This window comes from Diabrotica undecimpunctata, chromosome 10, assembly GCF_040954645.1.
Source record: "Diabrotica undecimpunctata isolate CICGRU chromosome 10, icDiaUnde3, whole genome shotgun sequence".
Classification (NCBI taxonomy): domain Eukaryota; kingdom Metazoa; phylum Arthropoda; class Insecta; order Coleoptera; family Chrysomelidae; genus Diabrotica; species Diabrotica undecimpunctata.
In genome coordinates this window covers 17,470,394-17,489,262 of record NC_092812.1, presented here as the reverse complement: position 1 = coordinate 17,489,262, position 18,869 = coordinate 17,470,394, and the positions used below count along the sequence as shown (strand labels likewise).

General features: G+C 31.4%; 1 protein-coding gene across 1 annotated transcript in view; it reads right to left on the bottom strand.

Moving 5' to 3' along the window:
- The window catches only part of para (sodium voltage-gated channel paralytic), a 454,557-nt gene that overhangs the window by 145,417 nt on the left and 290,271 nt on the right, over positions 1 to 18,869 (bottom strand). The window contains exon 8 of the mRNA XM_072545653.1: positions 4,288 to 4,379. Within this exon, the coding sequence (XP_072401754.1) occupies positions 4,288 to 4,379 (92 nt within the window). The remainder of the gene's footprint in view (positions 1 to 4,287; positions 4,380 to 18,869) is intronic.

Here is an 18,869-nt window from a genome sequence, read left to right as displayed (position 1 = left end):
TAGAATATGGAATTCATGGGTCATTGATCTTTTAACCCTAAACTTTTAACCAAAGTCCATTCTATTAAAATATTTAATGTATCTCGTTGTATAAAAAAGCGGTTGATGCATTTAAAGCGCGTATGCTCGGATTCATCATCATCATTGGCTCCACAACCCATGGTGGGTCTTAGCCTGCTCAAGGATAAGTCTCCATTCTCTCCTATTCTTCGCCTTGGCTTTCCAGTTTCGTACTCCCAACATTCTCAAGTCGTCCTCCACCTGATCCTTAAATGGTGCTCTGCGTCTGCCTCTCCTTTTCACTCCATCTATTCATTGGTTATAAATATGTTTTGGAGGATCCATCTCATTCATTCTCTCATGTATGATTGGGTTACATTTTGTTTTTTTTTGGAATTAAAAAGTGAATCGTTTTCATAAAGAATGTTTTTAAAATCAAATTTAATCCATTTTAGATAATAATTATTGTGTTTACTCAAAACAATCTCATAAAATGATTAACAATGCTACAATCCTACAAGTAGAGGAAATATCAATTATATAAATATATTTATATTTAATCAAAATGTAATATGAAAAAGTCCTTTTTGAATTAATTTAAAATGTCTAGATAAGCTATGGGATTTTCCTATATAACCAACACCTGAATATTCTCACATTTTTTGTGTTTGTTTGGAACTAGCTTACCCTTCAAACGATAAGGCTTACACACGTTTGCTGAATTCCTGATGTCACTGACAATATTTCGATTTATAAGTGCTTACAGAGAAGAGGAAAAAATATATGCCGTTATTTTCAAATCTAAAAGAGAGTTATGAGTATTTTTACGGGCAGATTCAATATCCATTCGTTTCAGGTTCCCTTGAGAATTTTAGAAAGACTTAATTTGCTTAGATCTAAAAAAGGCATATTAAAATATTTCAATCAAAAAACTATAGTGCTCACTCAAACTGAATTCATGAAATTTAGAATTATGTTCTAAATAATGAATTTTTAGAGATAATGAGTTCTGCTAAAATATTTTCTCCCTTAACTGTGCTTTTAATAAGGAGCTACACCAAGGCTGCTGCATTTATCTTACAATATTTAAAGTACATATTGACGAAATCATGAGAGGATGGAAAAAAATGTAGGCGCTAGTGTGTAAACAGTTGAGCAATTGTGTTTAAATGACCAAGTTATTAGGTGGGGAATAGCATATCGGAGGAGAGAGCCATAAGAAAAGGGGGACGACAGGGGTGCACATTCCCATTACTCTTTTATCTGTAGTATAAAAATATCTTCGAATCAAAATCAACAATTAATACTATGAGATGTGCCTCAATACAGTCATTATTACCAACAGACTTCCTGAATTCCAGCAACTTATAGACGATATTGTAGAATACAGCGAGCGTTATGGCCTATATAAAAAACATGACCAAGAGAAAACTTATGGTTTTATTCAAGCGCAAACACAAGCTGCTATTCAAATACACAACAGCATCGTTGAACAAGTGTTCAACGATGCTTGTTCAATGAACACTTGTTCAACGATGCTGTTGGATGTGTGGAAGCACCAATAAGTAGTGATTTTCAAAAGAAATCCCATCGAGAATAGAGTAGAATAGGAAAACGTTTATCGACATAAAGAACTTCACCAGGCATGATCTAGCTCAATCCTTCTCTACAGCTGCGACAACTGGTTCCTCAACCAGAAGAGCCATAATGCAAAAGAACAAAGAGCTGATGCCAACGATCAAAGAGCGTAAGCTAATATATATCAGACACCTAATTAGAGGGGATTGTATAGTGTGTCATAAGGAACTGTACATATGTACTAGTATGGAGGCCTCTATAGGAAGAAACAAATGACCAATTCGTTACTAAGTAATGCAGTGGTTAGTGATCAGTGTAGTAGTGTCTGGAGACTCGGGAGACTTAGACACCAAAAGCCTTGAACAAGACATCGAAGAGGATGTCGAAAGCTCGGTGAAATGATAATCGACGCGGTTCAACCCGGAAGACTGTTTAGTTTAATATTAATTCCTGTAATGGTATTAATCTTAGCTCTAGGTTTAATTATAAAGTCGCTTTACTAGTGATTAAACTAAGTCGCTTAGTTTTCTGAGAATTATTTAGGCCACATTCTGACTTACAATTCTGTTGGACCTCATCATGATAAATTAAAATCTATTAAACATTTTTCGAGACCTCAAAATCAAAAACAATTTTATAAATTATTAAATTAAATTTTTATCATAAATACATTCCAGATCATACGAGGACTCTGGAGCCCATCCATAATCTTTTACGACGTAATAAAACAAAGTTCAAACTCACAGATGAATGCAAGGCAACCTTTATCCAAATCAAAGAATACCTCAGAGTCCAATTTGGTCAATTTTTGAACCACAGAAAGAACGTTTTTATTTACAGATGCCAGTACTTTAGGAGTTGAAGCAGATTTGAAACAGATTCAAGACAATGGTGTGTTGCACACGATGGAAAGAAATACATACCATTACAAGCAAAGAAAAAAGCAGTTTATTTGGAGTGTCTCGCAAAAAGAGAAGCGCTACGTTATTGGCAGCATTGGTTTAAAAGGGTAAAGTTTTAGGTAATTACAAATCATAAGTTGCTAGAATATCTTAAAAAACTTATATATGATGAAGAACTTATAGACCTAGTGTACTATTTCTCTTAATAACTTTACTATTATTTATTCTCCAATCAAAATGAACCAACAAGCTGATGCTCTTTCAAGAAACCCTGTTTTGGACTATCGCATAACGAGGATATACTACAACTGGTTAATTTAATAACCATCCAAGACCTAAAAGATGATCAACAAAATAATCGCAATAAGCTATCATTAGACAAACGTACATTTAAAAAGGATGAACTTCTTTATAAAAAAACTAAGAAAAAAATAATGTATTTTCATATCTAAGAACTTTGGATTACAGTTGGTTAAAAAAATTCATTCTCACTAAGGTCTCATTGGAATTGGGTATATGATAGCAAAGACCTTTTTATTATTTTAAACATATGGATGCAGTTATATCAGAATTTTGTAACCAGTGTGATATTTTAAAGAAAAATAAATCAAGAAGAAGACGAGACATTGGTGGTTTATTACATTTAGGACCAGCCAAAGAATCATATGGAATCGTCTCGTTTGACACTATTGGTGGTTTTGGAGGAAAAACTTTACCTAAACTTTACTAGGTTTGCATATACATGTTCTAAAGATCAATAAGCTTAAGATCTAATTAGGTTTTTACAACTTATTTTTGAGAAGAATAATGTAAAATTGTGCCTTGCTGATCGTTGTGGTTATGCAGACATTAATTCAAATGAGTTTAAATCCTTCATACGAAGCATTTAAAGCGTGGCATAACTTTAATTTAAGTAAAACAAGAACTAAAACTACTAAAGTCTGCATGCCCGCCTACATCTGAATACTCCAGTTTTTATAACTCCAGCTGTAACTCTGAAATTAATTAAGTCATGAGATAATAGACTGTTTCCACACTTAATGAACACATTGTAATTAACATAATTATGATAAATTACTAATATTACTCTTAAAGTACGTAGAGAAGTGCAACGAAGAACAACATGTTTTGTAATTTTCAGCATTTGCAAAAGGTAAAATGAGTCAGGTCTAAGGTTTGTTAACGATATTAATTTGATTTTCATGAGACCAGTTACTTTGAAAAACAACTGGATAGTAACAAAAAATTTTCATAAAATAAATAGATCGGCTCGATATCTCAGAGGGTTAGTATACACATTTTGATGTGCGTGCTAGTTAGTTCATGGTTCAAACTAGAAGCTGACCTGGCAAACAAAAATAAACGTAACAGGATATATGACTTTAAATTAGAATAAGCGAGTAGATCGGTTTTTCTGATAGTAAGAGGTGATGACTTATGGCTGAAAGGCGTTGAGATGCTAGAAAATCGGAATATGGATAATGACCAAAATGAGATCAGGCAGAAATGTCAAAATTTGAACAGGTACAAATGAGTAGTAAGAAACTAGGATTCATTTAATAGCTGGATTGGTGGAAAGGTTTTAAAATGCACGAAAATCTAATAAACAAGTGAGAAAACAGGATAGGTATAAAAGTTACATATTGCTTGTAATTGAACTAAATTGAAATTGAATTTGAATTGAGTTAAGATTTGCTGTTACATTGTAAGGGTGCACGGTAAAGTCGCATGTATGGCAAAATAGTGTTCGTTCTTTCGTTGCATGTTTCTATAAAACTCTAGATTACTTAATTGTTTAAAAGCTTACCTGGTACAATAGCGACAGTTTTGAGGGCTCGAAGTACCCTAAACGTTCTTAAGGCAGCTAGATTTCCGAGATCTATACCCATTGTAACATAACTGAAAACATAAAACATTTTAGGAAAGAATTACGCGAAACAGTTTGCTAACTAGGAGGTCGCACTAAAAAGCTGCGGTTAATTTAATAAACACATTGTACATATTACAACACATTTTACAATCATAATGCATATAAAAATTTTCACAATAGTGTAAATTTTGAAACTAATAGGAGCTACGTCAGGTACTATAAACAAATAATTTGTCTAGATCATAGGTAAAATAGTAAAAAACTAAACTATTTGCTAATGTTTTTGGTGGACTAAATTTTTGCTATATATATATATATATATATATATATATATATATATATATATATATATATATATATATATATATAAATATACCGGGTCATCCAAAAGTACAAATTTGCTACCAGTTGTATATTACGTACTTTGATATTGTTCATTTAAAGTGTATGAATATAAGACTATACATCTTTATGTAACAAACACCATACTACATATGATTATTGCTGCATTTATCAAGTGTTAAATGAACTATGTAAATGACGTAAGTACCTAAATAATTGCTGCTCTGCGACTGGGTGTGTAAGGGGTAGCTATAAATTGAGTAGTAACTTTTCAGTGCTCCGAGCAGGGCAAATTGAGTGAAGAAAACCTTTCTTAAATATAGAAGATAATGGGCCAGCTGTTATAAGTTATAACCAAATAAATACTAGCAGATGAATTAAATATATCAAGTAACGGCTGTAGATATGTCAATAACTATAGATGTATTTTTCTTCTATAGATTTTACCATTGCTAACACCTGGTTAAGATTTCCCTCGAGACGACTTTATACGTGAAACTCAACTAAAGATACAGCCAACAACATCATCAGAAACCAGATAGACTTTACTTTCATTAAAGAACGATTCAAGAACAGCTTGACTTCGACGAAGACCTTCCCAGGAGCAGTCGTCTCATCGGAACACAACTCATTAGTGAGCCAGATAGAACCTGGATTATGACTCTTTAAAAGACCCGTAGTTTGTCAGAACGTAAGAGATGTAATGAAATAAAAACTAGAAACCGCTAAACAACAAGAACAGAGAGACTGAAGGTTCTTGCAGTCTATTTGTTTTGCTTTCAGGACTTCTATAAGCTGTTTGTGATGGACTTGATCAAACGCCCTACAATCTATCAAACAGACGTACATATTTTGGTTAACATTTAAGCATCTCTGGAATAATACCATGAATGTAAAGAGAGCTTCTCGTGTAGCGATGCCTTTACGGCATAAAAACTGCGTTTCTGATACATACTTTTGTTTATGATCTTTAGGAGTATCTTAAGTTGTACGAGACATCAGTCTAACGGTACGGTGATCTCTGCATTCTCTAGCTAGCGTTTGTCTTATCAGGGAGGTAAATAAAGATTGACTTCAACCATTCCTTGGAGATACCCCCTGATTGAGATATCACATTGAAAAAACTTTACGAAAAGGTCCATGTGTTTAGTTTCCATTAGTTTAAGAATATCAATAGGTAATTCGTCTGGCCCAGGACTTTTTCCATTTTGAGTGGTATTGAGCGCATGTAGTATTTCTTTCTTTTTAATTTCTGTACTTTTCTTTCCTTATTTAAAAGGTATGTACTCTACTTTTCCCCTTTCGCCTTGGAACAGCTCTTTAATGTTTTTTTCCGCGTTTTAGGTTTCTTCAGTCTCAATTATGGTGTTTTCATTTTTGCCTAAAAGTGGTAACATGACATACACATACACAAACCCAAAATACATGCCCACACTTACACGTCTTGCTGACACTATGGCCTTAATATAAATCGAAATAAAACTTAATTTCTTGTATTAACCCAAAACACAATAAAAAAAATAAAGTCTTGTAAAGGCTATCAAAAGGAACAGAAGTAATTAATGAAATTAAGATAGAAAAACTCCAATATCTTGGCCACGTAATAAGAGGTCCACCATATTATCAGCTATAGGTTATGCAGGAAAAATATAGACAAATATAGCGTTGAAAGGAGATGACTGTCTTGGTCAACTGGTCATCTCACATGGCATATTAGAAAGAAGTATCAGAAACGGTTACTCCTGTCATTGAGACATCGTTTTCGGCCATCGCCATGCCTATCGCTAGAATGTGGAGCCTTTTTGACACAATTCAAATTAGTAGTGGAACTAACACAACAATTATCTTATGTTGTGTTATAGAATCATATCCCACTAATTCACTTCCAATTATAATCATATAATTGGAGTGAATTTTAAATTAATTATAGTCCAACGTGTAAAATTGATGCTTGCATTTTCTAAATAAAACATTATGTGAATAAAACTTTTGGGTGTAACGCCTTCTTCGGCCCTTCTTATTATTGTATTGATATCAGGTATGTCGCACCAGTTTCTTATGTCCCTGAGCCATAAGTGTCTTTTGTGACCTTCGACCTTCAATTTTGCCCATTAAAATGATTTTTAAAAGATCGCATCTTAAAATATGGCCTAGATATGAAACCTTTCGCTGTTTAACGATGCTGAGAAGCTCTATTTAGGTATTAGCTCTCCTTAAAATCTCTTCATTTGTAATATGGTCGACCCATGAAATTTTAAGCAAACTTCTGAGACATTACATTTCGAATACTTTAATACGGTTCAGCGATCCTACTTTAAGTGATCAGATCTCGCTACCGTACATTACTATTAATCATGTGTAACATTTAGGACGTGAATACGTACACCCAAAAGAGTTTCGAGCTGACAAAGGTAGTTATTGCATTTGGTAAAAGTATTTCTAGCTATTGCTACTCTTATCTTCACTTTTTCGCCCCAGTCCCATTTTCTGTTTAAGGTAACTCCAAGATATTTAAATTTCTCAGCTATATCAGTAAGTTAGTTGTTTATTTGCAAATGTGTCTACAGATGGGATTGTCTGCTGATTATCATTAATTTCGTTTTTGTGATATTAATGTTGAGACCATATTCCTCTCCCACTTATTAATATTATTTACTATCTCTTGTAATTCTTCTATGTTGCCTGCTATGATAGCTGTATCATCAGCATTTCGGAAATTCCATATTTCATGCATCTCTGCAAGTTGAAAGATCTTTTCTAAATAAATTTTAAACAGCAACCTTAAAAATGTAGAGAAAACTTTTACTACTTCTTCTTATTCTTTTTATATAAACATGACTCTGTCTATTTTAAATGTGCCAATGTGTCTGTGTAAGCTGTCGTTCCATCGTTTTCGTGGTCTTCCTACTGATCGTCTTTCTACTGGGAAACCGTCTCTTGCCGTTTTTACTCCTCTATTTGTTGTCATTCGGCTTATATGATCGTTCTATTCTACTCTTCTATTTCTTACACAGTCCTTGATGTTTTCCATCTTGCATCTCCGTCATATATCTGTACTTCTAGCTCTGTCCCATAATATTTTACCATCCATTTTTTTAAGTGTTTTCATCTCTGCTGTTTCTAACATCCTTTTTGTTTTCTCTGTGTTAGATCGTGTTTCTGCCGCGTATGTCATTATTGGTCTGATGACTGTTTTGTAAATTCTGCCTTTCTGGCATTTCTGAATTTCTTTACCGATATTTTTATTTCTTCATATCGTTTTATTCAGGCAACCTGCGGCTCTGTTTGCTCTATCTTCCACTTCTGTTTCGACCTTTCCGTAGCTAAATAATATGACGCCTAGATATTTAAACTCCATCACTTGTTCTATTATCTGACCTTCCAGCTTTCCTTCCAATTTACATCTAAGTAAAGTTGCTGTTATAACTATGCATTTTGTCTTTTTTGGGAAAATTAACATGTTACATTTTCTGACTGTTATATTAAATTGGTGCAGCATACGTTGTAAATCATCTACACTTTGAGAGAGTAATATTGCATCGTCTGCATAGCAGATTATTTTAAGTTGCTTTTCTTCCATTTGGTATCCTTTTTTATTTCTTACTTTTTTATTATTTCATCCACAATTAGGTTAAACAATAGAGGACTCAGGGAATCTCCCTGTCGATTCTTATTGGATTATTCCTGGAGGTATCTCTCTTGCGTACGAAACGCAAGAGAGATACCTCCACTACCTTTTAAGGTCCACGAAACATAGATATGCCGGTTTGCTGCATTCTAATGATTTCTCTTGCACTCAAAGAAAACGGTTAAACATATTATCTGCAACTACAGGGAAACTATTCAATGCAACGTCTTAAATACCTGAATTAGGTCTTTTTAGAATCTGGTCCAAAAACAAATATACCTCTAAAAAGGACAAAAGGCTTTTTTAGGAGCCCAGATCTGTTGAACTGTAGTGTAGAGTGACGACGGCGACTCCAAAATACTTTTGAAATGAGGCCTTTAAAATCTACAATCTACTTGTTAACGAGTGAATTAAGGTTACAGAGTTTGCCATAGTATAATTTGGATTCACGTATATCATGTATAATTCTCCATGATATTTTTGATTGCGATAAAATAAAATGTTTGATATTTTATGTGTTATTTATATGTAGAAGTGAATACGTAATAGACATTTTAGCAACGCATATTTTAAAATCCATATACTAACAATTGTAAAAGCTATATGGACAATCTATATTAGGTCAGGTAGTTGAAATATCACTTAAGCTTTATGCGTGTCGAAACATTTAATATTATTTTTGCTTCCCAGTAAAAATATTCCGTCTCCAAATAGGGTATCAGTTGTTTTCGTTTTTATGTTATTGCCCTAATTATAGTTTTTTTTAAGAACGTGACCAAGGTCCTTGAAATTGTGTCGTTTTCTATTCGTGAAATTCGTGAACGAAGAGCTCTAGAATCTGAAACTTGGTGCATAGTTTTCTCTTGGTTCAAGGAAGAATGCTATTAGATCTGGCGGTATCTATTTTAAAATGACCACATTTTGGAGGGAAGTATATAAACGACATTTTTTACATAAATCGCTTTCAACTATAACTAGAAATCATAATTTCACTATGCGTAAGTTCTTTAAAGTGGGCTTAAGATTTTATTAAACAATGTTTAAAAAAATATATTTCAGCAACTATTCGTTTAGAACAATTTTTAAAAAGAATATGCAATTAACTTTTACGTGAGATAAATGTAGTTCCAAATCTTAATGTGTCCAATTAAGTTGGCACCATATAGAAATTTTTTTTATTTTCAATTTTAGGAAAAAAGTTACTCATCTTAAAAAGTTCTACATGTTCTAAAACCTAAAATAAAATGATCAAATATTAAATTTTTTCAGTGATATAGGCGGTTTGTCATAATTTTTACATAAAATTAATATTTTTTGACAAACCGCGTACCTATATGCCTGAAAAAATTTAGTATCTGATGGCTGTGTTCTATGTTTTAGTTCATTCAGAACTTTTTATAAATAATACCTTTTTTCATGAAACTATAAATTAAAAAGTTTCCCATATATTATGGTACCGACTTAATTGGACACCCTGTATTCTACATAGGCTCTACATACTAAGCAAAAGAAATCTCTTTAATACATTGAATCATCACACAAAGTTTTAATAAAATCGGTCAAATAGATTTTGCACAATAATTTTGCTATCTAATTTTTTTAAGTTATTGATTTTTAAAATGAAGTCCAAAAGTAAAGTCTTCAGATAGTTGAAAATTTTATGACATATAGACAAACACTCAAAATTCCAAATTCATTTTAAAAAAGTAAAATTCGTTAATAAGGTGTGCTTAGGGATATTTGTTAATAAATGTTGAATATTTGAGCTAATAATAAATTAGAATAACTTTAAATTCTTAACCACATTGCAAAATTTTTTTTTAATAAATTTTATTTAAAAATATCAATCACAATCACAATCACAAAAGTTTTATTTAAAAAATAAAAAAAATTAGGTTAACTCTTTTACTTCAAGGACTAGCAAGAATTGTGGCTACCTGACCTGACATGTGGCTACCTGACATGACAATGGCAAGTGTTACCTTGCCAAAACGTTGTTAAAACAATGGTTTTATATATATTTTATATATATATATATATATATATATATATATATATATATAGATATATATAATAAAGGTAAAAGATATCGGCATAGCTCGCAACAAGGAAAAAAATATATATAATAAAATATGTGTATAAGATGGAAGGCAACCGTATATACGTATTTCTGACTATTGGTCGTCTTCAGTACGGTGCAGCCAAGTTAGAAAAGGAGCATATCAACTTGGGAAATGATCATATAAATATATATATATATATATATATATATATATTATTCACAAATTCACACATGCATAAAGTTTTTGAAACACAGAGAAGAAAGAAAGAATGTATTTCTAGATATAAGCAAGTGATCAGTGCATATTAAAAAATTCGGTGAAAGTGGTTTGTGTATACAAAGAAGAAATTATTAGATTGTAATCAAAATATAGATTAAGACATTAGTAAGAAAGTAGGATTATAATGATCTCGTTTCAAAAGAAATTAGCGACCACAGGAAAGTTAACAATGGTTTGGAAAATCCAAACGACTAGCTATCTGTGTGTTTTCGGGAACCAGCAAAAAAAGAAAGTTTTAATTTATGCAAAGCGGTTTTTTTTGTTAAAGGCAAAAAACAAAATATATAAGAGAAAGGAAAGAAATATTTTGGGTTGTTTAAAAAATGCTAGACTGTGATTGGTTGAGAGAGAGAAAGTTGGAAAGGGAATTAGTAATTAGAAGTTTATTTGAAAGGGGAGACAAGATCTGTTGCTGTACTGGAAGACTAACAAGATCAAAGTCGATAGAGTTGATATACCGAAAAGATTCTACTGGTTTAAAAAAAAAAATGAAAAGTTTGTGTTGAAAAATAAAATAATATCTTATTTTTTTATAAATGTTTGAGTTAAAAGAAAAGTAGAAGCAGTAACATTATCTGTAAGTTCAACCAATTTATACTTGCATTGGAAGAACTAAGTGACTAGAGGGTAGAGGAGTTTGTTTCGGTACGAGAGATCTATGTTAAGTTTTGGGAGCAAGTCTAATGCAGGCGGTTAGCGAACGAGTTCTACACGAGAATTCAGGGCGTGATTTCAAACAATGTCACACAGAGAAATTTTGAAAGGAAATACAATTTAATACTATTTTAAATAAAAATAAAATAAATTTTTTTATTTATTTGTTCATAAGCTGGAAAAGTAGTATAGAAAATTAATTGAAGGATCAAATCTGGACTGTGCAGTTTCTAAATTGTCAAAATAGGGTAAAGCGATATCCACATTTAGTATTATGTTTTATATTAATAAACTTGTTGAAGTAAAAAAGTGAAGTGAAAAAGTGTTGAAGTGAAACTTGAGTAAAATAAAATTTTTGACGTCTGTAATTAAAAAAAAATTGACATATATTAGAATAGAATACTAATTGAATCAATTAATGTTTTGTTCTATAAATTTAAGTGTTTTTTTTTTTAAATTAGCTTAAAGTAGACTAACATTATTATACTATATTGATAGAATTTGGATCTTTTTAATGTGAATCATCTCCAATATGCATTTTTTGTTGTAATTTGGTCCTTTTTTCAAAATCTCTATATTTTTAAAATCAAAGGAATGGCTATTTTCTAGAGAATGTTTGGCTAGGGCTGTTGTGTTTAATGCATTGGTCTGTACACTATATTCGTGTGCAATAACTCTTCTATGTAGGTATTGGTGTGTTTGCCCAATATATGTTGAATTATAGTCTTGACAATTTATTTTATAAATAACGTTTGATTGATGGTCTTTATTAATCTTGGGTTTAAATTTTGAAAAATAACTTCCAGATGTTTTTGATGATTTATGTCCAACATTACTTTGCAAAGTATAATATTAATGTTGGACATAAATCATCAAAAACATCTGGAAAATATTTTTCAAAATTTAAACTCAAGGTTAATAAAGACCATCAATCAAATGTTATTTATAAAATAAGTTGTAAAGACTGTAATTCAACATATATTGGGCAAACACTCCAATACCTACATAGAAGAGTTGTTGCACACAAACATAATATACAAACCAATGCATTAAACATAACAGCCCTAGCCAAACATTCTCTAGATAGTAGCCATTCTTTTGATTTTGAAAATGTACAGATTTTGGAAAAAGAACAAAATTACAACAAAAGATGCATATTGGAGATGATTGGCATACAAAAGATCCAAATTCTATGAATAATAGGGCTGACATCACAGATCTTTCCAATATGTATCATAATTTAATAAATTGAGTTGTTTTTTAAATGCACTATGGCCGATATTTAAGATACGACCCTGAAAAACTCCTATTTTAATATACCTGCTAGATGTCATCTGTCAATGTCAGATACCAATTTTTTTATTCCATGTTAAACTTTTTAAAAAACATGAAATTTAATTGTAAAATGTAATGTTTATAAAATAAAATAAAGTGCTTATTGAAAATGGCAAATTTGTTAAAACGTTCAAGCAAAAGCTAAATAGTTTCATTTACATCAGACCGACAAACCCAGGAAATAAAAAAGTTTCCGGAACTACAAACTAATCAATTAGTATTTGAAATAAAAAAAAATAGTTAACAAGTTATTACAATTGTCGATTAGCTCAAAAATTCCATAATTATTAACGAATGTTCCTAGGCAGTCTGATTAACTAACTTTAATTTTTCAAAATGGATTTGAAAGTTTGAATATCTTTCCATATGTCATAAAATTTTTAACTATCTGATGACTTCAGTTTTGGACTTTCATAATTTTGAAAATAATTAATTTTTTTCGAAAAAGTTAGATTGAATACTTATTGTACTATTTGATCAATTTTATAGAAATTTTGTGCGATGATTGAACATATTAAAAAGATTTCTTTCGCGGGTGATGAAGGGCCTATGTTTAATATAAGCTTAAGAAATAAAATCACACAAAAGCTATTTTTTTGTGATTTTAGTAGTTTTTCCGTAATAATAATTTTTAAAATTTGCAACCACATTTATCTTTCGTAAAATTTAATTGCAAAACTTTTATTCCTTTTGAAAATTGTTCTAAAACCAACAGTTACTGAGATATATGAGAAAAAAACGAGGAGAAATACGGATTTTTTTAAATTTCTTTAATATGTTGTTTAATAAATAGTTAAGCCCACTTTTGAGAACTCACGCATAGTGAGTTATTATGATTTCTAGTGATAATTGGAAGCAATTTATGCAATAAACTACGTTTGTATACTTCCCACCTAACTCAAAACATATACCACTTGATCTATATAGGATATGGGGTAAGTAGTCTTGAAACTTTATATATCATAGTAGATATATTTCGGATATAAATGTACTAGTGCCTTTAACTAGTGTTTACCGTGTACTGGCATTTGGCGTTAAAAGGTTTTTTGAGTTGGTTAGGTTAGAAATTCGTTTAGCAGCAGTAACTATTTTTATCTATTTTAGTTATTACAATAAAATTATGATTAAATGGGGACGTTTCCAAAAGAATCGAAGAAGTTGACAGGAATAGAGTTCTTAACTCTAGCCTGAATTTGAATCGGTTAGTCCCTTTGAAAGGGATAGTCCGGAGCATTTGAGCACAATGTAGTGATTCCTGTTTACACACGAATTAATACACCTCGCTTCAATGAATTGTTACACCTGCACGTAATTCCAAGGGGTGAACAATTCTCACAGGCTGGGTTTAATTAAATTGCTAATTGCCAAAAATCGATAGTCGTTATATTAGAGGTTCGGCTTTCGTTTTGTTCAATATTTTTGTTGGTTATTTGATGTCCGGTTTCATCGATTTATTAAAATATCTTTTTTAATTGGATATCTGAAAAACCAGTAAAACAAGAAAAGTATTGCAAATCCATTTAACGCATTTTTTTGAGTAGTTTCTTCTATAATTTAAAGGTTTGATTCATTAGTTGCTTCTCTTATTTTTTTCTGCCAATGTAATGTTAGTCAACCCTTGAATATATTATTTACTCAGTGTTTTACAGATTCACTGTTTGAGCTAAAATATTGTATACATTTTTGTATGTCTATATAGTTTACATTATTAAAGTTTTAAACCAATTTTAACTTAACTCTGTTCCTGTCTAGATAGGTAGTGTAGTTTCAGGTGCCCCCTCTTGTTTTTAAATACATTATTTATCATACGCCATTTTTACGGCAGGTGTAAAAGTGTTGTATCGGTATTAGAGTTGAATCAGATACCAGCGTAGTTTAAATATACTTTTCATGTGTTTAATTAATGCTAAGAATGTGGTGTTCATAGAAAATACTGAGAATAAATTAAACGAAATAATGGAAGGGTAGGGACAGGTTCTTTAAGAACAATATTTAAAGCTTTCCCACATTAATAGAGCAAAAATGATACAATATTTAGAATGTAAATTTTAGTTATCATTACATAATAGTTGGTAATAAAAATGGGAAATAGACTAGATATGTTTCTGAAGGATATTATTATGATTAATATCAATCAAACTTTCTTCTCTCTTTATGGGTCTATGCATTTGTTAACGCAGTTTTCTATAATTTTTAATGCACATTTAACCCAATTCCAGTTTAGATCGATGTGCAGCTAAATCCTTTCTTTTTTTTCTTAGTTTTTGGTTACTTTGTTCAAAGTATAAAGTATTTTGAAATATGAGTTGCTAGGTTTTTATGTATATTTGGATAGCCCTGTATAATATTCTAAAATGAATAAAACTACTTAATTATTCTACTATCGATTATTAAGACAAATATTTAGCAGACAAAACTCACTTGAGTCTTTAAAAAAGCTTTACATTTTTAAGACAACATAAATTTTTTGTGTACCCTATATCTGTGAAAATAAAGTGAACAATATTATAAATAAAAATTTGGTATATATTGTCGATCTCGTTTTTGTTTTTATTGAAATGTAACGTAAAATATCCAATGGACATATTGTAGATACTAAAGTGGCGTAAAAATATATGCTTTGACGATTCATCGCCTACAGTTTTTATCACTACTATAATTTTTATTAGTATTGTAATATCACCTCCTAAAAAATAATTTAATCAAAACAATACTGTTATTTCTTAAATTTAAACGAATTTAAAAATAAGTATTGAAATTTCAACAAACGTATTAGAAGAACAATTTGTAGTAAAAATGTGTTTTTTGTAAAAAATTAATCATTGATTTTTGGTTATCCTTATTTATAACTATTACAGGAGTTTTCTTTTCGAAAGCCGCCTGCTGCTGAAGTGTAGTCGTAGTGTAACACTGCTGTGTTTCACATTAACCTAGTTCTATCTTTCATATTAGGGCTTCTTAAAGCCAATATGGCCACTTGACTATCTTTGTATAAATTGATCTGCTTTAGTTCGAAAACCCTCATGTTTATTAGGAAAATTGCATAAATCTCTGCCTGAATTACTAAGGTATATTCTCCTAGTGGATTAAAAATGTTTACATTTTCACCACTACTGAATATTCCTACACGCGACTCTTCTGCATTTTTAGGCATGTCTGTGTACCAGGTTTAGATATCCACTTAACAAGATAGATGCTTTAATTCTGTATATGGTCAGAAAATATCATGCATTTAGTAACCCTGATTTCATTAAAGATGTTTCTATGGTCTGGCTTTGAACCCCACGTTTTTCCACCAGTGCATCTGGCTACTGTTAACTCAGTCATCAATCTCTTGCTTATTTGTTATATCTGTTAACTGTTAGAATGCTTCGAGTCTAATATTATCCAGAGGTACTTTACTTTACTCACCAGATTCAGATTTATACTATTCAGGTTTAAAAAAATTATTTGAGATTTTTGGGCTCTTGGGGATGTTAATGATGAATATTTAGACATCATTCAAAAAATAAAACAGAAAAGAACATTCGGCCCAGATGAAATTCCCAATGAGCTGATTAAAAACGGAGAGAAAAAGTTATTAACATGCATCTATAACCTAATAGTTAGAATATGGGAAGTAGATGAAATGCACGAGGATTGGAAAGAAGGCAGAATTATACCAATATTTATTGGACAATGGAGAAATGAGAAGAAGAATGAACCATGAACTAAGAGACACAATAAAGGGAGAAAATATAGTTAGATTTATTAAAGCACAGAGGCTGAGATGGCTGGGACACATAGAGAGAAGGAAAAACGACCTACTGATTAAGAAGATCACCAGATGGAAACCAGCAACTCAAAGACCAAGAGGAAGACACAGAGAGAGATGGGAGGATCAGGTCACGAGAGATATCAAAATTCTGGAAGTGAGAAACTGGAGGGAACTATGCACATATCCAAATGAGTGGAAGAAAATTGTAAGAAAGCCAAGTCATACAACAAACTTTGACAACATACAAGTGGAATGCGGAGTGATTCACCGCAATAAGCGAATCAGAGAGCTCTAAGTAAGAGCGGCAAATATTCCACCCGGAATGAAAAGCTCTGATGATGACGGGGGATGTTAAGCCCTATTAGTCCAGAATCTGACGGTAAAAATAATAGAAAACCTCTGAATTCTTTTTATATGCATCGATGTGCTTGAAATTTGGACAGTAATTAAAAAATAGCTTAAAGATTAAAATCTACCATATGGAAATATGTGCTTTTTCTTTGGGGTTGTTACCATCCCAACTCGAGGGTAGAAAAGGTCTATCAAAAGAAAAAAAAACTAATGTTGTCGCTAAAATAGTGAATTTTAAGACAAAAATGTTCTTTCGAGTTTTTTCGAAAAGTCGAAAGTTCGAAAATATTTTTGGAGTTATTCAATAACTCCATAAATTAAGATTTTATCAGGAAAACTGTTGGAAGCTTATAAAAAAGGAGATTTATTTTTTATTGCAATCATAAAATTATTACTAATAAAGTTATGACTGTTAGAAAGTAGACTAATTCGTCGAATACAAAAATTCAAACATATGATATTAGATAACCGAAAAACGGGTTTTCATGGAAAACTTATCGAAAATTTTTTAAAGATCTTAAAAAAACCTTTAAAATAACCTTTAGTGAAAATGATTTGCACCAAAATTATTGTGGAGTAATAAGAAAACCACCCTCTTTAAAACTATTCATTGTTCAGATCATTTACTTTATTTATATACAAATGTTACATTAAATGAGTTTAAATGATTTTAGAGGGTTAAGTTTTGAAAAATCCGAGTTTAAAGTGAAGACACTATTTTCGGATTTTCTCAAAAAACCCAATTTTTTTCAAAATAAACAAAAATATTAAATAAATATGCTTCATTTTAGATCTGAACAGTTTTCCCGATAAAATGTAAATTTTTAGAGCTATTTTGGAGCTATAAAAACATGCTTTTTTGACGTGTAATTTGTGAACTTTCTTTCACGAATAACTCCAAACATATTGACTTTTCGACAAAACTCTGAAGAACAGTTTTGTCTTCATCATTTTCGCGACTACCATGTTTTTTTTATAAACTTTTTCTACCCCGAGTTGGGGTGGTAACCACCCCAGAAAAAATTCACATATTAAGATAGGGTAGATTTGGATCTTTAAGCTATTTTCTACCTACTGTTAAAATTTCAAGGAAATCCATTCATATAAAAATAATTCTGAGCAGAAAACCGTCATATCCTATCCTGGACTACATATTTGAAGTACATTCTGTAACTACAGTCAGAGCTTATTGAATTTTCTCTGAGTGTGTCAGTAAATTGGCCATGAGCTAAGATGACTAGATTATCTGCATAGCTCAGAACATAATGTCAATTGGTGCTAAGTCTAACTATCAGCACATTCATAAACTGGATTACTGGAGATAAACTGGACAAATTATCCTTGTTATTTGTTCCTGGTAGGTCTTGTCGAGAAATGCACCTATCCTAATATCTTGGTTTTCCAGCTTACTCCGTAGCTCTATACGCATACTGTCTTTGATGTATCGGACTTTCAAAAAATACACTATCCCTTCTGTGACTATCGAGCAGTTTTCTAGAGTTTTCAGTACAAATGACTTGTGGTTTAACTATTTGCTCTATGTTTGGGATGTATTAACCTAGACGACATATCCAGAGGAAATATATGATCATTCTTTGGCCCTAGAAAATGTAGAAGTAAATATACATTATAGCTGAGCACAATTGAATAATACGTTATACCAATGTTTACTATTAACCCTTAACTGGTATGATGGGTCAATATTGACCCGACCAAATTTAGTCTTATAATTTAACCAATATTGCAAACGGCGCACGGCACTGGCCAATTATAAATTCTCCTATTTTGTACGGTACTCTCAGTTGACTATTGTGCATGCGGGAGACTGTTTTCCGAAAACACAAGAATTCGGGCCAGATTTGACCCAGTGTACCTTTAGTGACACTATTTTTGTTTGACTGTTTTACATAATGAACTGCCGCAACAGACCTCTTATGCAGCAAGAACTTGAAGAAGACGCTTTAAACGCTTATATTAGTGACTATTCGTGTGATGAGAGCGAGTTAAGTGATCATGACAGTGACTTAGTGTTAGAGGAATCAGAAAAGGAGCAAGCTAAAAATGAGATTGTTCAAGAACAATCCCATACGGTTGAAAACGATGAAAAGGA